Raw genomic sequence first — 25,995 nt, 5'->3', positions numbered from 1 at the left:
CGGGCTGATGATTTGTGTAAAAAAAAGAATTAAAACTATTGTTTTACACTGGCGAACTATGAGTCCCAGCAAGCCTACCCCGCATGCTGGGACTTGGGGAACCACAAGTCCCAGCATGCGGGGCATTAATGGGCCCGCTGGCACTTGTAGTTCTGCAGTGAAAAAAACAGTGCACAAAATCACACTGACACCCTGTAAAATAAAACTTTAATACACACAAAACACACACACACTGATACTTACCTACCTTGAGCCCGTAGGTCGGTCCCTGGATCCTGGGTCCGTCCTCCGGGGCTCCAGGGCAGAAGAGTCCGGTTCCGGGGCCTTGGTCCTGGTTCCGGGGCTGGTCCTGGGGTTCCGGGGCTCCTGGCCTGCAGAATCCGGGGTCCGGGATCCGAGGTAGTCCAGAGGGGTACCTAAGGAAGCAAATCCAACTTACCTGGTCCCCGGCGGCGACCTCGGACTCCCATCTGCTACCCGGCTTGCAGGACTTTGACCGGCGCTGAGATGTTTCCTCCTCGGCGTCTCTGGACAGAATGATTTCTTGGCCAATCAGGAGCCGAGAAAGTCGGCTCCTGATTGGCCAGAAATCATTCTAACTAGAGACGCCGAGGAAGTAACATCTCTGCTCTAGATGCGCTGAGATGTTACTTCCTCGGCGTCTGTATTCAGAATGATTTCTGGCCAATCAGGAGCCGACTTTCTCGGCTCCTGATTGGCCAAGAAATCATTCTGTCCAGAGACGCCGAGGAGGAAACATCTCAGCGCCGGTCAAAGTCCTGCAAGCCGGGTAGCAGATGGGAGTCCGAGGTCGCCGCCGGGGACCAGGTAAGTTGGATTTGCTTCCTTAGGTACCCCTCTGGACTACCTCGGATCCCGGACCCCGGATTCTGCAGGCCAGGAGCCCCGGAACCCCAGGACCAGCCCCGGAACCAGGACCAAGGCCCCGGAACCGGACTTTTCTGCCCTGGAGCCCCGGAGGACGGACCCAGGATCCAGGGACCGACCTACGGGCTCAAGGTAGGTAAGTATCAGTGTGTGTGTATTTTGTGTGTATTAAAGTTTTATTTTACAGGGTGTCAGTGTGATTTTGTGCACTATTTTTTTCACTGCAGAACTACAAGTGCCAGCGGGCCCATTAATGCCCCGCATGCTGGGACTTGGGGTTCCCCAAGTCCCAGCATGCGGGGTAGGCTTGCTGGGACTCATAGTTCGCCAGTGTAAAACAATAGTTTTAATTCTTTTTTTTTACACAAATCATCAGCCCGATGCCCACCGCCCAGGGGCATCGGGGACAGCCCCGGACTATCAGCATGGGCTGGTAAGTCCTGGAGGGGGGGGACCCCTTCATTAGGGGGGTCCCCACTTCCCCAGGACCCCTGCCCATGCTGACCAGCCAGGGGGTTAATGCTTTGGCCGCGGGAGCTTATATAATAAGTTTCCCCCGGCTGTGGCATTACCCTGCTGGCTGGTTGTGTCCGGTGCTGGTTCTTAAAATACGGGGGACCCCTAGTCACTTTGTCCCCCGTATTTTGGGAACCAGCGCCGGACCTTGAGTCTGGTGCTGGTTTCATAAAATCAAGGGGACCCCTATTTGTCGGGGACCCTGATTTTATGTCACCAGCACCGGCTCAGTGAGCCCGGGGCTGGTTATACTCGGGCGGGGGACCCCGCGCTCGTTTTTTTTGTTTTTTAACCCTTTCTTTTATTTTTGACAGCAGAACCCTGCACATAACATTGCGATCTGTGCAGGGTTCTGGCTAATTCGCCTAACAGACCCAGGTCTGAAATAAGTGCGATAATTAGTCACCTAAAAAATGCGATGTGCAAATGTGCATAGCATTAAATATGCGACTTGTATACTTTTGTATTGGAAAACATCTGGATGCGATAAAAATGCGAATTAATCTCGCATTTTTATTCAGCATACCTTAACGCACATAATATGCGATTTCAGTCCCTGAGCGCATTCCATTAAATAAACGATTTAATGGGAAAATGCGATATCGCCATTTTGTGGTCTAATTACCGCAAAAAAACGATAATCGCATCCCATAGAATGTCACCCTGCATATTGATGTCTGATTCATTACCAGCGCCTCCCATTAGGTGCTAATCATTCTGGGTTGGTTCAGATTTGCACACTTAGGGGCCCATTTATCAAGTAAGATTTGCGGCTAAATCTTTTCGGGGGTTAACCGCAAATATTAAGTATCACTGAAATGTATTAAAGGGTCCCTGCTGCGACCCCCCCCTGCAGCCCCGCCGGCCGCATCCCCCATAGGTTTCTATGTATCAACATCGGGCAGCCCGGCATCGCAGCCCTGGGCTATCGCCATTCTGATATGGCGATAGCCCATTGTAGCCTATGGCTACACATCACACTGCCCGAGCGGCAGTGCGGTCAGCGGGGTCACGGGGGGTCAGCGCGTAACCGCACATGCGCAGACCCCCCGGCTTCCGGCTCCTGGCATCGCAGGGACGCGCTCCTTTCGGAGCCCTGTCCCTGCGCACAGCAGGTAATACATTGGGGCGGTAATATTCCGCCCAGATTGCATTGTAAATGTGATTTTGATAAATGTGCCCCAAAATCCATCGTAGCCTATGGGCTATGGGAATGGGATCGCACTGCTGCTTGGGCACTGTGGTCAGCGGGGTCGTGGGGGGTCAGTGCTAACCACACATGCGCAGACCCCCCCCCCAGCTTCCGGCAAAGCACATCGCAGGGACGAGCTCCTTTCTGAGCCCTGTCCCTGCGAGCGGGGGATGATCCATCCTGCGGTTCGGATCGCACCTGGGGGGTAAGATTCCACCCAGATCGCATTATAAATGCGATCAATGATAAATGGGTCCCTAAGTCCAGGCTAGGAGGTCTGTCTGCAGAAAAGTAAGGTTTTATCTTCACCTGTGACAAAATATAGTCAGAGATACCACCAGGCCAATCCACCAGCAACCTGCCACCATGATACTGGAAATGTGCCAGAGACAATCTTTACCGCACTGAACCACACTGTGATCATTGAAGTTATCCATAGATCCTGCATCAATAAAGGTTTTGGGAATTTTGTAAAGGAGATTGGGTGTAATAAAGTCCTGGTTACCATACTGCTGGGTCACTGCCACTCCTGTCATGCTGTGATCCGAACTTATGGAATGGAACCAGTGTCCTTTGTCCATTTTAAGATGTTAAGGCTTCAGTTTTTCCAGAGCCTAACCTGGAGTACTGCTGTGACAAGATCTGATCACCTGACCATGGTCCATCAAATCCTGAGCCAGACTGAGAGTCCCTGCATCACCTGACTCAATCCACCAATCGCTAAGCATCAAGGGGTATAAGTAGTTCAGAATCTGCCAGTGTGTAGGTGTAACACAGCTCAGTGAGTGAGCACTAAGCTGCGCGCCTCTGGGTTTACAGTTACTGCCTATTACCTACAGTATGTTCATTGTGTTATTTATTTGTTCCTGCAATACCATCTCCACTTTCTATGAATCATCCAGTGTCATCATTCCAATTACAGCACAGCCAACACTCCAGTGTCATCATTCTGGATACAGCCCAGCCAGCACTCCAGTGTCATCATTCTGGGTACGGTCCAGCCAGCACTCCAGTGTCATCATTCTGAGTACTGCCCAGCCAACAATTCAGTGTCATCATTCTAGATACAGCCCAGCGAGCACTCCAGTGTCATCATTCTGGATACAGCCCAGCCAGCACTCCAGTGTCATCATTCTGGGTATGGCCCAGCCAGCACTCCAGTGTCATCATTCTGAGTACTGCCCAGCCAACAATTCAGTGTCATCATTCTAGATACAGCCCAGCGAGCACTCCAGTGTCATCCTTCCAATTACAGCACAGCCAACACTCCAGTGTCATCATTCTGGATACAGCCCAGCCAGCACTCCAGTGTCATCATTCTGGGTACGGTCCAGCCAGCACTCCAGTGTCATCATTCTGAGTACTGCCCAGCCAACAATTCAGTGTCATCATTCTAGATACAGCCCAGCGAGCACTCCAGTGTCATCATTCTGGATACAGCCCAGCCAGCACTCCAGTGTCATCATTCTGGGTATGGCCCAGCCAGCACTCCAGTGTCATCATTCTGAGTACTGCCCAGCCAACAATTCAGTGTCATCATTCTAGATACAGCCCAGCGAGCACTCCAGTGTCATCATTCTGGGTACAGCCCAGCCAGCACTCCAATGTCATCATTCTGGGTACTGCCCAGCCAGCACTCCAGTCTCATCATTCAGGAAACAGCCCGGTCAGCACTCCTTTGTTATCATTCCGGATACAGCCCAGCCAGCACTCCAGTGTCATCATTCTGGATACAGCTCAGCCAGTACTCCAGTGTCATCATTCTAGGTACTGCCCAGCCAGCACTCTAGTGTCATCATTCTGGGTACTGCCCAGCCAGCACTACAGTCTCATCATTCAGGAAACAGCCCGGTCAGCACTCCTTTGTTATCATTCCGGATACAGCCCAGCCAGCACTCCAGTGTCATCATTCCAGAATACAGCCCAGCCAAAACTCCAGTGTCATCATTCTGGATACAGCCCAGCCAGAACTCCAGTGTCATCATTCCAGAATACAGCCCAGCTAGCACTCCAGTGTCATCATTCTGGATACAGCCCAGCCAGCACTCCAGTGTCATCATTCTGGATACAGCCCAGCCAACACTCCAGTGTCATCATTCTGGATACAGCCCAGCTAGCACTCCAGTGTCATCATTCTGGATACAGCCCAGCTAGCACTCCAGTGTCATCATTCTGGATACAGCTCAGCCAGCACTCCAGTGTCATCATTCTAGGTACTGCCCAGCCAGCACTCTAGTGTCATCATTCTGGGTACTGCCCAGCCAGCACTACAGTCTCATCATTCAGGAAACAGCCCGGTCAGCACTCCTTTGTTATCATTCCGGATACAGCCCAGCCAGCACTCCAGTGTCATCATTCCAGAATACAGCCCAGCCAAAACTCCAGTGTCATCATTCTGGATACAGCCCAGCCAGAACTCCAGTGTCATCATTCCAGAATACAGCCCTGCCAACACTCCAGTGTCATCATTCTGGATACAGCCCAGCCAGCACGCCAGTGTCATCATTCTGGATACAGCCCAGCTAGCACTCCAGTGTCATCATTCTGGATACAGCCCAGCCAGCACTCCAGTGTCATCATTCTGGATACAGCCCAGCCAGCACTCCAGTGTCATCATTCTGGGTACTGCCCAGCCAACACTCCAGTGTCATCATTCTGGATACAGCCCAGCCAGCACTTCAGTGTTATCATTCTGAGTACTGTCCAGCCAGCACTCCAGTGTCATCTTTCTGGGTACTGCCCAGCCAACACTCCAGTGTCATCATTCTGCATACAGCCCAGTCAGCACTCCAGTATCATCATTCTGGATACAGCCCAGCCAGCACTCCAGTGTCATCCTTCTGGGTACTGCCCAGCCAACACTCCAGTGTCATCATTCTGGATACAGCCCAGCCAGCACTCCAGTGTCATCATTCCAGAATACAGCCCAGCCAGCACTCCAGTGTCATCATTCTGGGTACAGCCCAGCCAACACTCCAGTGTCATCATTCTGGGTACTGCCCAGCCAGCACTCCAGTGTCATCATTCTGGGTACAGCCCAGCCAACACTCCACTGTCATCATTCCTGTTACAGCCCAGCCAGCACTACAGTGTCATCCTTCTGGGTACTGCCCAGCCAGCACTCCAGTGTCATCATTCTGAATACAGCCCAACCAGCACTCCAGTGTCATCTTTCCAGATATAGCCCAGCCAGCCCTCCAGTGGCATCATTCCGCATACAGGGGGTTATGCAGTTCATTATTATTATTAATGCTAAATACTTATCTAAATTGCAGAACCATGATGCACTGCAGGGGAGGGGGACAGATGTAATGTGCAAAGAGACTTCTATTTTGGTGGAGTTGTTTAAAATGAAATCTAAATTGCACTGCAAAAATAAAGCAGCCAGTATTTACCCTACACAGAGACAATATACCCCACCCAAATCTAAATCTCTCTGCACATCTGCCCCATCTACAGCGTAGCATGGTTTTGGCCATTGGAGAAAAAGGTTTTGCTTTTGAGATCCTTACTGAAAAACCCTCACAGCCCAATTAGCACTACAGTCCCATCACAAATACCAGTCTGATACTGCTTCGCCATCGGTTCCAGCCGAACCTTGTCTGCCATTGATTCCAACCAAATTCTGCCTCACCGTCAGTTCCAGCCAAACCCTGTCTGCCATTAAGTCTAACTGAACCTTGCCTCGCCTTTGGCTCCAGCTGAACCCTACTCCACATTGGTCACGCTAAATCTCACCATCACTCTGCCAAGTTCTGCCACGCAAGCATTTCAGATTAGTCACCAGGTATTTTTACCATCCAGTATACAGACAGCTAATCTTCTGCTACATATACCATCCTGTCATCAACAGCAAAGTAGTCCCTGGTGTTCCAGCGGTCAAGATATAGCTCTCTGTTGGCTACAATTCCTTGTCAGGGATCGTAGTTACTGCACTTTGTTTCCCCCAGACCAGCCAGAATCATCATTCTCAGCCAGTCCCACTCATCATTCTCAGCCAGTCCCACTCATCATTCTCAGCCAGTCCCACTCATCATTCTCAGCCAGTCCCACTCATCATTCTCAGCCAGTCCCACTCATCATTCTCAGCCAATCCCACTCATCATTCTCAGCCAGTCCCACTCATCATTCTCAGCCAGTCCCACTCATCATTCTCAGGCAGTCCCACTCATCATTCTCAGGCAGTCCCACTCATCATTCTCAGCCAGTCCCACTCATCATTCTCAGCCAATCCCACTCATCATTCTCAGCCAATCCCACTCATCATTCTCAGCCAATCCCACTCATCATTCTCAGCCAATCCCACTCATCATTCTCAGCCAGTCCCACTCATCATTCTCAGCCAATCCCACTCATCATTCTCAGCCAGTCCCACTCATCATTCTCAGCCAGTCCCACTCATCATTCTCAGCCAATCCCACTCATCATACTCAGCCAGTCCCACTCATCATACTCAGCCCGTCCCACTCATCATTCTCAGCCAATCCCACTCATCATTCTCAGCCAGTCCCACTCATCATTCTCAGCCAGTCCCACTCATCATTCTCAGCCAGTCCCACTCATCATTCTCAGCCAATCCCACTCATCATTCTCAGCCAATCCCACTCATCATTCTCAGCCAGTCCCACTCATCATTCTCAGCCAGTCCCACTCATCATTCTCAGCCAGTCCCACTCATCATTCTCAGCCAGTCCCACTCATCATTCTCAGCCAGTCCCACTCATCATTCTCAGCCAATCCCACTCATCATTCTCAGCCAATCCCACTCATCATTCTCAGCCAGTCCCACTCATCATTCTCAGCCAATCCCACTCATCATTCTCAGCCAATCCCACTCATCATTCTCAGCCAATCCCACTCATCATTCTCAGCCAGTCCCACTCATCATTCTCAGCCAGTCCCACTCATCATTCTCAGCCAATCCCACTCATCATTCTCAGCCAGTCCCACTCATCATTCTCAGCCAGTCCCACTCATCATTCTCAGCCAATCCCACTCATCATACTCAGCCAGTCCCACTCATCATACTCAGCCCGTCCCACTCATCATTCTCAGCCAATCCCACTCATCATTCTCAGCCAGTCCCACTCATCATTCTCAGCCAGTCCCACTCATCATTCTCAGCCAGTCCCACTCATCATTCTCAGCCAATCCCACTCATCATTCTCAGCCAATCCCACTCATCATTCTCAGCCAATCCCACTCATCATTCTCAGCCAGTCCCACTAATCATTCTCAGCCAGTCCCACTCATCATTCTCAGCCAGTCCCACTCATCATTCTCAGCCAATCCCACTCATCATTCTCAGCCAGTCCCACTCATCATTCTCAGCCAAACCCACTCATCATCCTCAGCCAATCCCACTCATCATCCTCAGCCAATCCCACTCATCATTCTCAGCCAGTCCTACTCATCATTCTCAGCCAATCCCACTCATCATTCTCAGCCAGTCCCACTCATCATTCTTAGGCATTCCCACTCATCATTCTCAGCCAATCCCACTCATCATTCTCAGCCCGTCCCACTCATCATTCTCAGCCAGTCCCACTCATCATACTCAGCCAGTCCCACTCATCATTCTCAGCCAGTCCCACTCATCATTCTCAGCCAGTCCCACTCATCATTCTCAGCCAATCCCACTCATCATTCTCAGCCAATCCCACTCATCATTCTCAGGCATTCCCACTCATCATTCTCAGCCAGTCCCACTTATCATACTCAGCCAATCCCACTCATCATACTCAGCCAATCCCACTCATCATTCTCAGCCAATCCCACTCATCATTATCAACCAATCCCACTCATCATTCTCAGCCAGTCCCACTCATCATTCTTAGGCATTCCCACTCATCATTCTCAGCCAATCCCACTCATCATTCTCAGCCAGTCCCACTCATCATTCTCAGCCAGTCCCACTCATCATTCTCAGCCAGTCCCACTCATCATTCTCAGCCAATCCCACTCATCATTCTCAGCCAGTCCCACTCATCATTCTCAGCCAAACCCACTCATCATCCTCAGCCAATCCCACTCATCATCCTCAGCCAATCCCACTCATCATTCTCAGCCAGTCCTACTCATCATTCTCAGCCAATCCCACTCATCATTCTCAGCCAGTCCCACTCATCATTCTTAGGCATTCCCACTCATCATTCTCAGCCAATCCCACTCATCATTCTCAGCCCGTCCCACTCATCATTCTCAGCCAGTCCCACTCATCATACTCAGCCAGTCCCACTCATCATTCTCAGCCAGTCCCACTCATCATTCTCAGCCAGTCCCACTCATCATTCTCAGCCAATCCCACTCATCATTCTCAGCCAGTCCCACTCATCATTCTCAGCCAAACCCACTCATTATCCTCAGCCAATCCCACTCATCATCCTCAGCCAATCCCACTCATCATTCTCAGCCAGTCCTACTCATCATTCTCAGCCAATCCCACTCATCATTCTCAGCCAGTCCCACTCATCATTCTTAGGCATTCCCACTCATCATTCTCAGCCAATCCCACTCATCATTCTCAGCCCGTCCCACTCATCATTCTCAGCCAGTCCCACTCATCATACTCAGCCAGTCCCACTCATCATTCTCAGCCAGTCCCACTCATCATTCTCAGCCAGTCCCACTCATCATTCTCAGCCAATCCCACTCATCATTCTCAGCCAATCCCACTCATCATTCTCAGGCATTCCCACTCATCATTCTCAGCCAGTCCCACTTATCATACTCAGCCAATCCCACTCATCATACTCAGCCAATCCCACTCATCATTCTCAGCCAATCCCACTCATCATTCTCAACCAATCCCACTCATCATTCTCAGCCAGTCCCACTCATCATTCTTAGGCATTCCCACTCATCATTCTCAGCCAATCCCACTCATCATTCTCAGCCAGTCCCACTCATCATTCTTAGGCATTCCCACTCATCATTCTCAGCCAATCAGAGCCGGCCCTAGCCTAAATGATGCCCTAGGCAAGATTTTGGCTGGTGCCCCCTAGCACCGCCACTAGTTCCGTCTCTGACCCTGCTCCCCTTTCCCAGCCCCATCAACCCACATCATAGCAGTCATCATTTTGGTGCTCCTAGCCGCAATATTTTAAATAGAAACAGTGCACACATTCGGTGCGCATCCCATACAGGGGTGTGTTCTTGCTGGGAAGGGGTATGGCCACCCAATAGTACCCCCAATTCAAATTATGCCACACAGTAGTGCAACTTTATTCACGTTACATCACACAGTAGTACCACTTTACCTTATTACTCCTCACAATATTCACATTATACCCTTAGAAAAAAATCCTGAGAAAATATTGTATTTTAAGCACCTCCATGGCCACACTGCAACCCAGCACAAAGCAGTGTGTGCTGGGCAGAGGAGAAGAGCTTCAGCTGCTGCTGACTTAAGGGGAGGGGGCCCAGGGCATGCCTATATTCTGTGTGCGACTGTGGCTGTACCTGCATATGGAATGCTATGTTACAGTGATTTCCATGAATACACTATTTCATATGCAGATACAGCCTCACACACACAGAATATAGGCATGCTGCATATCATTTTAATCAGCAGAAGCTGCTGATGCCCCTAGGCATTCCAAATGCCCTAGGCAATTGCCTAGTTTGCCTATGCCTAAGGCCGGCTCTGCAGCCAATCCCACTCATCATTCTCAGCTAGTCCCACTCATCATTCTCAGCCAGTCCCACTCATCATTCTTAGGCATTCCCACTCATCATTCTCAGCCAATCCCACTCATCATACTCAGCCAGTCCCACTCATCATTCTCAGCCAGTCCCACTCATCATTCTCAGCCAGTCCCACTCATCATTCTCAGCCAGTCCCACTCATCATTCTCAGCCAGTCCCACTCATCATTCTCAGCCAGTCCCACTCATCATTCTTAGGCATTCCCACTCATCATTCTCAGCCAATCCCACTCATCATACTCAGCCAGTCCCACTCATCATTCTCAGCCAGTCCCACTCATCATTCTCAGCCAGTCCCACTCATCATTCTCAGCCAGTCCCACTCATCATTCTCAGCCAGTCCCACTCATCATTCTCAGCCAGTCCCACTCATCATTCTCAGCCAGTCCCACTCATCATTCTCAGCCAGTCCCACTCATCATTCTCAGCCAGTCCCACTCATCATTCTCAGCCAGTCCCACTCATCATTCTCAGCCAATCCCACTCATCATTCTCAGCCAGTCCCACTCATCATTCTCAGCCAAACCCACTCATCATCCTCAGCCAATCCCACTCATCATCCTCAGCCAATCCCACTCATCATTCTCAGCCAGTCCTACTCATCATTCTCAGCCAATCCCACTCATCATTCTCAGCCAGTCCCACTCATCATACTCAGCCAGTCCCACTCATCATACTCAGCCAGTCCCACTCATCTTCTTAGCCAGTCCCACTCATCATTCTCAGCCAATCCCACTCATCATTCTCAGCCAGTCCCACTCATCATTCTCAGCCAATCCCACTCATCATTCTCAGCCAATCCCACTCATCATTCTCAGCCAATCCCACTCATCATTCTCAGCCAGTCCCACTCATCATTCTCAGCCAATCCCACTCATCATTCTCAGCCAGTCCCACTCATCATTCTCAGCCAGTCCCACTCATCATTCTCAGCCAATCCCACTCATCATTCTCAGCCAATCCCACTCATCATTCTCAGCCAATCCCACTCATCATTCTCAGCCAGTCCCACTCATAGTCCTCCAGACATTATCTGGACCAAACAAGCATGGCACAGCGATGTGATAGCGTGACAACATTCTGGGGTGGCTTAACATGGCCTCTGTCCCCCTGTTTATGGAGTTGGGTTCCTGGCATTTCTAAATTGGCAAACTAGATGGGCCAAGTGGGTCATACAGTATCTGCCATCACATTCTATGTTTCTATATTTCTATGGCATCATTATAAGTTTTAGGTCACATTTGGTGGATTAAATTGTCTGAGTACACTACCACACTCAAGAAACATTGAGGGCCAAATGTAATAGGGTGAGAGTTTCGGAAAGTGAGAGATTTTGGGAGAGTTTTCCCCTGTTTTTTTAAAGCAGCAATCAATTACTCTGCAAAACCAGGTTGATTTTGCCATGTAATTGATTGCTGCTTTAAAAAACAGGGGAAAACTCTCCCAAAATCTCTCACTTTCTGAAACTCTCACCCTATTACATGTGGCCCTGAGTATTGGATATTTGGCTCTGTAGCAGCGGTTGCAGGTTCAGACCAAGGTGCTGGGTAATTGTGCTCCTCTGCATATCCTCCAACTGGGATTGTATAGTAGCCAATTTATTTTGCAAACCCTGCATTAGGCACAGTGAGACTTCATATAAAATCCCCAAAAATTGCAGGGTAGCACCAAACAGCAGACACTTTCTGAGGTGAGGTTTCAGACAGGTAGCCTTTTAGATACAATCCAAAGTCTGGTTCGGTTATCAAATAATAATGGACAAGAAAGAGGCAGGTCAGATACAATCCAAGGTCTGGTAAAAGATATCCAAGTATAAGTGGATAGAGAAGGTCAGATACAATCCAAGGTCTGGTAATGGGTGTCCAGGTATTAGTGGATAGAGAAGGTCAGATACAATCCAAGGTCTGGTAACGGGTGTCCAGGTATTAGTGGATAGAGGCAGGTCAGCTAAAATCCAAGGACTGGTAACGGGTGTCCAAGTATTAATGGATAGAGGCTGGTCAGATACAATCCAAGGCCTGGTAATGGGTGTCCAAGTATTAATGGACAGAGGCAGATCAGATACAATCCAAGCTCTGATAACAGGTGTCCAAGTACTAGTGGTTAGAGGCAGGACAGATACAATCCAAGGTTTGTTGACAATTGTCCAAGTACTAATGGATAGAGGCTGGTCAGATACAATCCAAGGTCTGGTAATGGATGACCAGGTATTAGTGGATAGAGAAGGTCAGATACAATCCAAGGTCTGGTCCAAGTACTAGTGGATTGAGAAGGTCAGATACAATCCAAGGTCTGGTAAAAGATATCCAAGAATTAGTGGATAGAGAAGGTTAGATACAATCCAAGGTCTGGTAATGGGTGTCCAAGTATTAGTGGATAGAGAATGTCAGATACAATCCACGGTCTGGTAATGGGTGTCCAGGTATTAGTGGATAGAGGCAGGTCAGATAAAATCCAAGGACTGGTAACGGGTGTCCAAGTATTAATGGATAGAGGCTGGTCAGATACAATCCAAGGTCTGGTAATTGGTGTCCAAGTATTAATGGATAGAGGCAGATCAGATACAATCCAAGCTCTGATAACAGGTGTCCAAGTACTAGTGGTTAGAGGCAGGACAGATACAATCCAAGGTTTGGTGACAATTGTCCAAGTACTAATGGATAGAGGCTGGTCAGATACAATCCAAGGTCTGGTAATGGGTGTCCAGGTATTAGTGGATAGAGAAGGTCAGATACAATCCAAGGTCTGGTCCAAGTGCTAGTGGATAGAGAAGGTCAGATACAATCCAAGGTTTGGTCCAAGTACTAGTGGATATAGAAGGTCAGATTCAATCCAAGGTCTGGTAACGGGTGTCCAGGTATTAGTGGATAGAGAAGGACAGATACAATCCAAGGTCTGGTCCAAGTACTAGTGGATAGAGAAGGTCAGATACAATCCAAGGTCTGGTCCAAGTACTAGTGGATAGAGAAGGTTAGATTCAATCCAAGGTCTGGTAACGGGTGTCCAGGTATTAGTGGATAGAGAAGGTCAGATGCAATCCAAGGTCTGGTAACGGGTGTCCAGGTATTAGTGGATAGAGAAGGTCAGATACAATCCAAGGTCTGGTAACGGGTGTCCAGGTATTAGTGGATAGAGAAGGACAGATACAATCCAAGGTCTGGTCCAAGTACTAGTGGATAGAGAAGTTCAGATTCAATCCAAGGTCTGGTAACGGGTGTCCAGGTATTAGTGGATAGAGGCAGGTCAGATAAAATCCGAGGACTAGTAATGGGTGTCCAAGTATTAATGGATAGAGGGTGGTCAGATACAATCCAAGGTCTGGTAATGGGTGTCCAAGTATTAATGCAGTGGTCAGGGAACTCAGTCCTCATTACCCCACACAGCGCATGTTTTGCAGGTCTCCTCACAGAATCACAAGTGAAATAATTAACTCCACCTGCGGACCTTATAAAATGTGTCTGTGAGTAATTAGTACACCTGTGCACCTGCTGGGTTACCAGCAAAACATGTACTGTGTGGGGTAATTAGGACAAGTTCCCTGACCACTGTATTAATGTATAGAGGCTGGTCAGATACAATCTAAGGTTTGGTAATGGGTGTCCAAGTACTAGTGGATAGAGGCAGGTCAGATACAATCCAAGGTCTGGTGACAAGTGTCCAAGTACAAATGGATAGAGGCTGGTCAGATGCAATCCAAGGTCTGGTAATGGGTGTCCAAGCATTAGTGGATAGAGGCTGGTCAGATACAATCCAAGGTCCGGTAATGGGTGTCCAAGCATTAGTGGATAGAGGCTGGTCTGATACAATCCAAGGTCTGGTAATGGGTGTCCAAGCATTAGTGGATAGAGGCAGGACAGATACAATCCAAGGTCTGGTAACAGGTGTCCAGGTACTAGTGGATAGAGGCAGGACAGATACAATCCAAGGTCTGGTGACAAGTGTCCAAGTACAAATGGATAGAGGCTGGTCAGATGCAATCCAAGGACTGGTAACTGGTGTCCAAGCATTAGTGGATAGAGGCTGGTCTGATACAATCCAAGGTCTGGTAATGAGTGTCCAAGCATTGGTGGATAGAGGCTGGTCAGATACAATCCAAGGTCCGGTAATGAGTGTCCAAGCATTAGTGGATAGAGGCTGGTCAGATACAATCCAAGGTCCGGTAATGAGTGTCCAAGTACAAATGGATAGAGGCTGGTCTGATACAATCCAAGGTCCGGTAATGGGTGTCCAAGCATTAGTGGATAGAGGCTGGTCTGATACAATCCAAGGTCTGGTAACGAGTGTCCAAGCATTAGTGGATAGAGGCTGGTCTGATACAATCCAAGGTCTGGTAATGAGTGTCCAAGAGGTCTAGTCATGAACTTTGTTATGACAAACAATTAGCTGCTATGTATAGTTTTTATAGAATGCACTTGACACATGTTACCTGAAAGCTAAGCCACTTCTCCACTTTTTTGCTTCATGAATAGATTGGGCAATTGTCATCAGGAGAAAGGGAAACAACAGCAGGAAAGGAAGAAGTGCCAATGGGATAAGAGGAAGTGACAGCGGCGAAGGAGGAAGTGACAGAAGCACAGAAAGAAGTGACAGTAGGAGGTGAGTAAGTCACAGCGATAAAGGAGGAATTAACAGCAGTGAAGGAGGAAGTGACAACAGCTGAGGAGGAAGTGACAGCAGGAGAGAAGGAAGTGACATTAGGCAAAGAGTAGGAGGCATCAGTGATGGAGGAAATTACAGCAGGAGAGGAGAAAGTGACATTAGGAAAATAGAAAGTGACATCAGTGAAGGAGTAAATGACAGCGAGAGATCAGGAAGTGACAGCAAGAGAGGAGGAAGTGACAGTAGTGAAGGAGGAAGTGACAGTAGGTGAGGAGATAGTAAAAGCAGAAAGAGGAGGAAGTGTCAGCAGCCGAGGAGGAAGCAACAGCAGGAGAGGGGGAAGTTACAGCAGCAGAGGAGGAAATGACAGAAGGAGAGGAGGAAGTGACAACTAACAGCTTGAGATATTGCTTACCTCTCTGATCCTTGTCTGCTGTGAAACAATTTGGCATCCATGCCTGTCAGAGGAAACACAGATATGATAGGTCAGGACGATATACAGTATATGATCAACATTGGCAAACCAGAAAACATAACACACACACACACATATATATATATATATATATATATATATATATATACACATGTACAAAAATACTCATGCGCAAGAGTCCTCAGCCATGGGTTTCCCTAGCGCGTGCAGCTCTCCCAATGGCCCTTACCAAGGTCCAGAACACAGATACTTGGAAGAATGAAGAGAAAGCGCACAGTGAGCAAAATGTGTGGACGTGCTTACAGCTGGCACCGGCACGCGGCTCTGTGATTGTTATCCCACCTCCAAATGCTGGCATACTGTAATGTATGTGAGCTACTGTATGTGGCGGCTTGGCACTCTCCCAAAGCGTTCACTGGACCCCGGTGCCCTTGATGACGTAAATCACGGCACTCCAGGGAAACTTTCCAAAAACGTATATTCAACCGAAAACACGCCAACGTTTCGGAGCTTTTGCGCTCCTTTTTCAAGGTGAAAATAGTGTAACAACTTTAAACAGTGAAAGGCATACCTTAAATACGTGTATGTGAGCGTATATCTTTATTGTAAAGTAATTATACATTTTGCTCATTGTGCGCTTTCTCTTCATTCTTACATATATATATATATATATATATAAATATATATATATATATCCTGCTACCCTTGAAGAAGTCCATAGGTGGACGAAACGCGTTGGGACTATTCCTCCAATCCTCTTTGCTAACCAGCCGTGGAACCAGTGCTCTGCTCCACGAACCCTTAAAGGACAATACTATCCCTCCTTCTCATGAGCTAAGTACTAAGAACTATGGTCTTTGACTTATGTGCTCTATTTGAGAATTTCTACGCTTAGAAAGATATCCACTCGTATCCATTTACCTTATAACCTGTTGTTCCCATGCCCCACCTACCCGCTACCCTTTTATATTAATTGTGCTGGTTTTTTTATATACTTATTTATACTGTCCAATTTTTACAAATCCTTTTTTATACATTGTGTTTATCTTGACTATAAATTAAAATGTTTTTTTTTAATTGAAATTGTGTTATTGGTATAAATTGGTTATATAAGCCTTTATTATACAACTTTGGTCTGGCGCCTGTGTTCTCTCCATATCCTCCCAAATATATATATATATATCACAACCCAAAATCTCTGAAATTGCGCTATTTATTTTCAATTTAATTTTAATTTATAAAATCGGTCGCTGTTGACACTCAGACCCCTACTAGCTGGGACTGAAAATACCTACAATACACAACACAATAGTGTCTTCAGCGCCCTTGGTTAGTAATGTCCATACAATATAATATACAGTGATTATAAAATGATATTAAAAATAATTAAATACAATTCATAGGTGGTTCTTTTGAAGAAATTTTTCTTTTATTTTTCAAAAAGCGCGATCAATACCCAACGCGTTTCGCCTCGTTAAGAGGCTTCATCAGGGGTTTGTGATCTTTTTTCTTTATAAACTCTAGTATCTAGTACCCATCAGAATCAGGTCAGATTTTAATTGCAAACAGATAGGAAATTTCTGTTGATGGCCCCAGAATATTTTTACTGGAGAACCTTATTAAAATATGAGCCCCATGTATGATGTAATTTTTCGGAAGAAATGTATCTACAAGAATACCTCCTAGAATTAGTATTGGGTCATATTCAATGGTATAATAGACTTTTGTTCCGTAGAATTAATTGTCACGGGCCAAAAAAACTCTCAAATAATTCACCTTGTATTTTGAGAACACTCCTTTTAGTATAGGGACATGTGCTCTCCTAGGGATCCAAGATCCTCTTGCTGGCTGGATCCCTAGGAGAGCACATGTCCCTATACTAAAAGGAGTGTTCTCAAAATACAAGGTGAATTATTTGAGAGTTTTTTTGGCCCGTGACAATTAATTCTACGGAACAAAAGTCTATTATACCATTGAATATGACCCAATACTAATTCTAGGAGGTATTCTTGTAGATACATTTCTTCCGAAAAGTCTATTATACCATTGAATATGACCCAATACTAATTCTAGGAGGTATTCTTGTAGATACATTTCTTCCGAAAAATTACATCATACATGGGGCTCATATTTTAATAAGGTTCTACCATCCAGTAAAAATATTCTGGGGCCATCAACAGAAATTTCCTATCTGTTTGCAATTAAAATCTGACCTGATTCTGATGGGTACTAGATACTAGAGTTTATAAAGAAAAAAGATCACAAACCCCTGATGAAGCCTCTTAACGAGGCGAAACGCGTTGGGTATTGATCGCGCTTTTTGAAAAATAAAAGAAAAATTTCTTCAAAAGAACCACCTATGAATTGTATCTAATTATTTTTAATATCATTTTATAATCACTGTATATTATATTGTATGGACATTACTAACCAAGGGCGCTGAAGACACTATTGTGTTGTATATATATATATATATATATATATATATATATATATATATTCCAAGGTATAGGATGGCACACAAGTAAGGTGCAGAGTCCATAAATAATCCAATAAGTGCACTTACCTCCCCACCTCAGCAGACACATCTACCATGCTGCATTTGTGAATAAACTTTTTTCCATGCAACAAATCCTGAGTGCAGCTTCTCCGCCAAGGTGAAGAGGTTAAGTGTGTGTGTGTATATATATATATATATATGCAAAAGAAAAAGAACAATGCGCTGTAATAATAAGTCCAGAAAAACCTTGCAGTGTCCAACAAATCGTCCAATCCTTCAATTAGGATAGTCTGTAAAGGCACTTAGGATATTGGTCCCAGCTGCTCCGTCTCTCATGGGGCAAATGAACCTGTATCCAGCAGGTAAGAGATTTCTAGAGAAATAAAGACGGGCGCTTCATAGTGCATAAATGTCGTTTTTTTTGAAAATTTATTCAGACATATAAAAACATGAAACATAGGAATGGGTAAACGTACCAACGGTGGCGGTTCTTAATCACCGCGGTCAAACAGCTTATGAGTGGTGCATGCAAGCACCCACAGACTGGAGCCGGTTACCTCCGTTCCCGGACATACAGCAAAACAGCAAGTGGTGGTGTTCTCCTGTGCTAGGCCACGCCCCTACGCGTTTCGTATCAACTTCGTCAGAGGGCTGGCCTAGCACTGGCTCACCGCCTCCTTATACCCACTCACACAGCTAATTAGAAATAAGCAGATTCACATGTGCAAACTCTGCAATAGCTTTAAAGCTATAAGACATATAGTGCCGTGCTGGGCATAAAATAAACAGTCAAGTTTAACTGTACTACATTTCTTTAAAAAGTACTAATCATGTACATAATTAGATAAAAATTTCATAGATAAAAATTTAGTTTATAAAAAGTAGTAAAAAAGAGAACACATTGTATAAAGAACCCTGATAAATAAATTACATTAAGATAAACACTCCATGAGTACACAAGACTAATTGATAGAGAAGCCAAGATTGTATTCAATGCGCATACACATGCGGCAATAGCTAAAAATGAGTATATAAAAACACAAAAAGCCAAGATTGTATTCAAGATGCATACACATGCGGCAATAGCTAAGATCAGAAATGAGTCAGCGCAATACCAGATACAGAAAAAAAAGGGGCATACACATGAGGAAATCATTCAATTCAAAAAGGGAGCAATTTCCAAACCTTCGTTAAGACCGACAGGACTTAGTGCATTTAGAGCGTATATCCAATACGACTCACGTTTGAGGAGCAATTTGTCTTTATTGCCTCCTCTTATATCTAGCTTAATTTGCTCTAAAGCCATAAATTGCATGCCTGTTGGATCACTAGATATAGATATATATATAGATATATATATATAGATATATATATAGATAGATAGATAGATAGATAGATAGATAGATAGATAGATAGATAGATAGATAGATAAACGTGGGTACATAATGAGGTCACTCTCCAGACTGAAGATAATTTTAAAATTGCATTTTATTTCTCAATCCCGCTACCACATGTGGTCAACGTTTCGGCTCAAATCCGAGCCTTTTACAAGACTTGTAGACAGCTTAATACATGAAATTTTAAGTGCCAACACACCTATACCAAAATACAAAAAGATAAAAGAAAACCTTTATCTATGGTGTATTTTTTTGGTTTAGTATATTTTTTGTATAGTACATTTAATCAGTGCTGCTGCGACTACACAATGTGTGCTCATTATATATGGCTCACAGCCTGGGTATACTATATGGCTCACAGCCTGGGTATACTATATGGCTCACAGCCTGGGTATACTATATGGCTCACAGCCTGGGTATACTATATGGCTCACAGCCTGGGTATACTATATGGCTCACAGCCTGGGTATATTATATGGCTCACAGCCTGGGTATACTATATGGCTCACAGCCTGGGTATACTATATGGCTCACAGCCTGGGTATACTATATGGCTCACAGCCTGGGTATACTATATGGCTCACAGCCTGGGTATACTATATGGCTCACAGCCTGGGTATACTATATGGCTCACAGCCTGGGTATATTATATGGCTCACAGCCTGGGTATACTATATGGCTCACAGCCTGGGTATACTATATGGCTCACAGCCTGGGTATACTATATGGCTCACAGCCTGGGTATACTATATGGCTCACAGCCTGGGTATACTATATGGCTCACAGCCTGGGTATACTATATGGCTCACAGCCTGGGTATACTATATGGCTCACAGCCTGGGTATACTATATGGCTCACAGCCTGGGTATACTATATGGCTCACAGCCTGGGTATACTTGATGATGCCCTCCTAAGTGAGGCGAAAAGTCATTTAGTCAGCTTAACTGATGATGAGATTGAAAAAGTATTATTTAATCGATTGGATTTCGATAAATTGCCTAATCAATCACCTACTGATATTTTCCATAAACTAATGAGACTTAAAAAGCATGAAATTGAATTAGTGCTACACGGACAATTTTTGTCTGAATACTTTAGAAAAAAACAAATTCCACGCGGTTTTAGGATGAGTAACACACTCACCATCGGGCGCAAGAACCCAGCGTTCTGTGTCCGGTGGTGTGGTGTGTTAAATAAATGCTCCATGGATCTCCTCATATTAGTAATTGAGGAGGTTGGATTAGAACTGGCTAAGATTAGATTGGAAATCCAAACCTGAAAATGAGCATGTATCAGCCCTTAAAAATGACAAGACAGATGATTGGTTGACTAGATTAAAAAGCCAGATTGAGAAATTTCAGACAGATCTGATTTCTTTCAAACGAAAGAAACTAGAAAGTGTCGACATGGATTATAAAAACCCCATTGAAAAGCACTGGCGAATTGTGGCGAATCGCAAATGGCGAATCGCCAGTCATTCGCTCTTCATTTGCAGCGGATTCTGTTCATTGAATAGGGCGAATTGTTTTTTTGTGTGAGAAAATTCACTGTAAACCCGGGGAATTGCCTGATTCGCCAGAAAATACGGCGAATCAGAGGCATTGAATACTGGCCTAAACACCATGGAGTGTATCGCTGGCTATTTGGGGAATCCCCACGACAGAAATATTTTGCTAGAAGGCAGGGGCGAATGAGAACAAATCAATCGGGCTTAAATTACACTAGTCATCTGATAGAGAATTTTCCGATAATAGACCACCATCGGGAGCTTTTTTAGGCCCAGGTACGAGATCAAGAATGTTTGGCAAAGATCTAATAGAAGACCCCACACAAGGAGGGAGAGGATCTCGAGAAAAGAACAAAAACAAAAGAGGCAAAAAAGGGAATTAATTTTCAATTTATCATCACACCAGCTCACTGAGTCTGAGGAATCTCTGTCTTTTGTACCCACTAACAAACTGGACCCCTTTAGATGGTCTCCATAAGATGGGTCGCAAATTGCGATTAAGGGAGTTCTTTGACAACAGAGATACTTCGACTCCAGCTATGCCTATTAGTTTGTTTAAAAACCGAAGTACTTTTGACCCACCCTCTAGTATTACCAGCATTAAGAATTTTTTAAGGATGGTTAATCATGAGGTAATGGAAAATGATAAACATACCAGACCTTATGACAATCGAAGAAAAAATGAACGTGAGGCACTAACATCACTGACAAATAACACCTCCATTACTAGACGTAATGCAGACAAGGGCGGGGCTGTAGTTATTCTGGATTCTACTAAATATGATTTGGAGGTTAGAAGCCAATTGTCTGATGAAAAAACATATTCAAAACTTAATTTTAATCCGATGCCTAGAAATAAACGTGAGGTGGATGAGACATTGAAAATTGGACATACTAATTCATGGATAGATGATAATGTATATGATTACCTGACGACTGATTATCCTTTATGTCCTTTCATTTTATCTACTTCCTAAAGTGTATGAATCATTGGTCGACCCTCCCAGTCGACCTATAATTTCTGCACGTGGATCTATTTTGCAACCAATAGCCCAATTTCTTGATTTCTTTTTACAGCCTTTTGTGATTAATGATAAAAGTTATCTTCGCGATACTGGTCATTTTTTGAGTGATATCAAAAAACGAACTAATATCCCTGTTACATGTAAGCTAGCATCATTGGATGTTAGCTCGGTATATACCGTAATACCCCATGACATGGGAATCCAGGTTGTTGAGGATAAACTGCTGAAGGGACCCTATAGTGGCCCAACGGTTGGATTCATGCTCAAACTTTTGGGCATGGTCCTTCGTAGTAATCACTTTCTCTATCAGGGTGGTTACTACATCTAGAACTCGGGGACCGCTATGGGGTCGAATTTAGCGCCAGCTTATTCTAATATATTTATGCAGCAATATGAAAATGAGCACATACTGTCAAGTTATGGTCCCCAGATTTTGTATTACAAGAGATTCATTGATGACGTGATTCTGCTATGGTTGGGCAGTGTTGAGTCTTTTAATGATATGGTTACACATCTTAACTCACTGGACAACCCTATTAGGTTCACCTCTGAGATAAGTGAAACATCGATTAACTTCGTAGATGTTACTGTTTATAAAAATCAGGATAGACTTGGGTATACATTATACCGCAAGCCAACTGACCGCAACACCATGTTGTGGGCTACAAGTCATTGTCCTGAGGCACTCAAGTCCAAATTACCTATATCCCAGTTTCTTCGTATATTGCGCAATAATTCCAATAAAGAGAAAGCAGAGGAGCAGCTACAGGATTGTTGTCTAAGGTTCAAAGAACGTGGGTACAAGAGGCAGGACATCATCAATTGTTTAAATAAAGCCCGACTGAAAAACGCTACCAACTTGAAAGAGGGGATCCGCAAGAGAGAAACACCTAATATGGTACTAGGTGTACAATGTGACACCTCATTAAAAGAGATACAAAAATGTGTCAAAAAGAATTGGCACATATTCTCTTCCGATCCTTCATTTGCAAAGATGGATAAAAAGCCACCTCTTAAGTGTACGCCGGGGACGGAGACCTAACATGTCCCACACAAAAGGGCCATCTAAACCTACATGGCTATCTCAGCAGCGGGGTTGCTTTAAATGTCTCGGATGTGCGACCTGTCGAGCATTGATTACTGGCCGGTCATTCAATCACCCGCACAGTGGTAGAAAGATTGAACTAAGACATCGTTTGACCTGCATGATGGACCTTGTAATATATTATTTGAAGTGCCCATGTGGGTATCTATATGTTGGCAAAACAATTTGCACTTTCCGCAAAAGGATGACACAACATAGATCATCAATACGATTAGCCTATAAAACCGGGACCTCTGACAAACCTTTCGCTGTTCACTTTGTGAAGGAAGGACACCAGATCTCCTCACTACAGTATATGATTATTGACTGGGAACCACCTAATGAGAGAGGGGGTAACAGAGGGCGTGCCCTCCTCCAAAGAGAAGCAAGGTGGATAGCAAAATTGGACACTATTGCCCCGAAAGGATTGAATGAAAGTAATTCTTTATCTGTATTCCTGTAGTGGCAGATAGGGAATGGGACCTAATAAGCAGCAGCACGGTTTTTGGGGGACATTTACCAAAATGGATTAGTAGAAAAAAGGTGTATTCGTAGGCAGAAATACACCTTTTTTTTACGAAATTGTATTTTCAGGATTTACAATCCCGAAAATACAACAATTCGTATTCCTAAAGATGGAACATTCGTATTTGTATTTACAAATACGAATGTCTACACCATCGATAGAATACGACAGAAATCACCATTCAAAAGAATGGTGGTTCCTGATGTACTAAGCAGCCGTACTGATAATACGGCTGCTAAGTGGTGTAAAACACCCATGCAAATACGACAGGAAAATACACCTTGCTTTCCCTGTCGTATTTGCTTTAAGCCTGCACGGATCAGTCAGACCCGTGCAGGCTTCAGTGTAAAAAAATAGAAAAAAAAATAAATAAAAAAAAAAAACGGCGTGGGGTCCCCCCCACAGCCGTAACCAGCACCAGGCTGAAGGAGCCGGGGCCGGTAATTAAAAATCAGGGAACCCGACAAATAGGGGTTCCCCGATTTTTAACAACCAGCCCCAGGCTCCAGGTCCGGGGCTGGTTCCCAAAATACGGGGGACAAAATGACTAGGGGTCCCCCATATTTTAAGAACCAGCCCCAGGCACAACCAGCCAGCAGGGTAATGTCACAGCCGCGGGACACTTATTATATAAGGTCCCGTGGCCAAAACATTAACCCTACCGACCAGTCAGCCTGGCCAGGGGTCCTGGGGGAGTGGGGACCCCCCCAATGAAGGGGTCCCCCCCCCTCCAGGACTTACCTGACCAGGCTGAAGCCTGGTGCTGTCCTCAATGCCCCTGGGCGGTGGGCATCGAGCTGATAGTGGTGTAAAAAAAAGATTAAACTATTGTCTAATACTGGGGCACTATGAGTCCCAGCAAGCCTCCCCCGCAAGCTGGGACTTGGAGAACCACAAGTCCCAGCCTGCGGGGCATTAAAGGGCCCGCTGGGTCTTGTAGTGCCACAGTATTAAAAATAGTACAATAAAACACACTGACACATACTTAAAATAAAACTTTAATACATACAAAGCCCACACATACTAATACTTACCTATATTCTTTCCGTAGGTAGCCCTGGTCCTGTGTCGTCTTCTGGTCCTGTGTCGGCGGTCTTCTGGATCCATGTCGACGTCCTTCTTCAAGTCGACGTCGCTGTCGGCGATGGCGTCCGGAGTCCGACGAAATCCATGTGGAAGCTGTGGAAGGAAACCATACTCACCTGTCCCAGGGCGACGTAGTCCAGGTAAGGGTCTTGGCAAAAAAACAAACCGACACCCGAAACCAGCCGGACAGCAGGAGCCGCACGGTGTTTGTGTACATCGTGCGGCTCCGCCTCCCGAATGCCGCTATTGGCCGCCTTGCGGCCTAGCGGCTCCTGATTGGCTGTTTCCTAATCCTCCAGGGCTGAGGTATAGGCTTGTTTATGCGCTGATGATCCATCTAAAAGCTCCTTGAGGAAGGTCCGTTTGTGGACCGAAACGTCGGGGCAGTGATGGAAATTGACTCATTGGAATAAATTATTTATGTGATTTTTTACTACACCAATGACTATCTCATCTATCATTATTTCGAGGAGAGTGTTCATTTCCCCCCCTCAACAAGGGAGGGATCCTTTGGATATATATATATATATATATATATATATATATATATATATATATATATATATATATATACATACAGAATCCAACAGGTGGCACTCGGTTCCCCCAATAAGCACACAGAGGCAGTGGTCACATCAACGTTTCAATTCTTATTTGAATTTTCGTCAGGATACAAAAATACAGAGACAGAAGCTTACCTTTATACCTAGTTGATTAGACAGGTGCTGTTGCGTCCCGCAGCGTCCTCCGTCGCGCCATCGTCGTGCGTCGCTCATCTGCGGCGTCATCACGCAGCCGGCATGCCGTGATGACATCATCGCGTCAGTGCATCCGTCCACTCTGCGCTGACGGGGCACCAGTCGGGGCGTACGCGTCCTGTAACCATGACAACAATAATACAAAACATTTAACACCAAATATACAGTGCATAGAAGATTTAAATCACACAAAATGGCGCAGCACAAGTAATATATCATGATAATGCTGTAGATAAGACATAAAAATATGTATTATGAACAGAAAATATAAGAGACGTGCAAGACACATGTAAATAAACACAGGCTGCACGTAAAAAGTACACATACATAAATAAACAACTTATCCAAGAATTAAACAGTTACACTAAAGAATGACACAGATAGATTACTGGCAGGCATTTAGGAAAAGCATGACAGGGGTACCATCTCATTTAGGCCTTTAGGGTGGATCACATTTAATCGGTGTATCCATTTGGCCTCACACCTAAGGAGAGCAGCATCTCTGTCTCCACCACGGCGTGATTTGGCAATGTGATCAATCATGCGATATTTGAGAGAGTAGATATTATGCCTGGCCGCCAAAAAATGACGGGCAACAGGTTGCTCGCTTTTACCTGTAGTAAGTGCTGACTTAATGGCTGAGCGATGTGCCGCCATCCTCTCTTTAAATTTCCTAGTGGTCTTCCCAATGTAGGAAAGACCACAGGGGCACAAAATCTGGTAGACCACATGGCTACTTTCACAGGTGAGGTGGTGTTTGATATGATATACATG

At 45.5% G+C, this 25,995-nt stretch overlaps 1 protein-coding gene across 1 annotated transcript in view; it reads right to left on the bottom strand.

The window, feature by feature from the left end:
* VANGL1 (VANGL planar cell polarity protein 1) overlaps positions 1–15,360 on the bottom strand; it is a 53,526-nt gene extending 38,166 nt beyond the window's left edge. The window contains exon 1 of the mRNA XM_083170916.1: positions 15,317–15,360. Within this exon, the coding sequence (XP_083027042.1) occupies positions 15,317–15,357 (41 nt within the window). The 5' untranslated portion in view covers positions 15,358–15,360. The remainder of the gene's footprint in view (positions 1–15,316) is intronic.
* Between the last annotated feature and the right edge of the window lie 10,635 nt (positions 15,361–25,995).

This window comes from Crinia signifera, chromosome 2, assembly GCF_055691185.1.
Source record: "Crinia signifera chromosome 2, ASM5569118v1, whole genome shotgun sequence".
NCBI lineage: Eukaryota > Metazoa > Chordata > Amphibia > Anura > Myobatrachidae > Crinia > Crinia signifera.
This window is presented reverse-complemented; position numbering and strand designations above follow the sequence as displayed.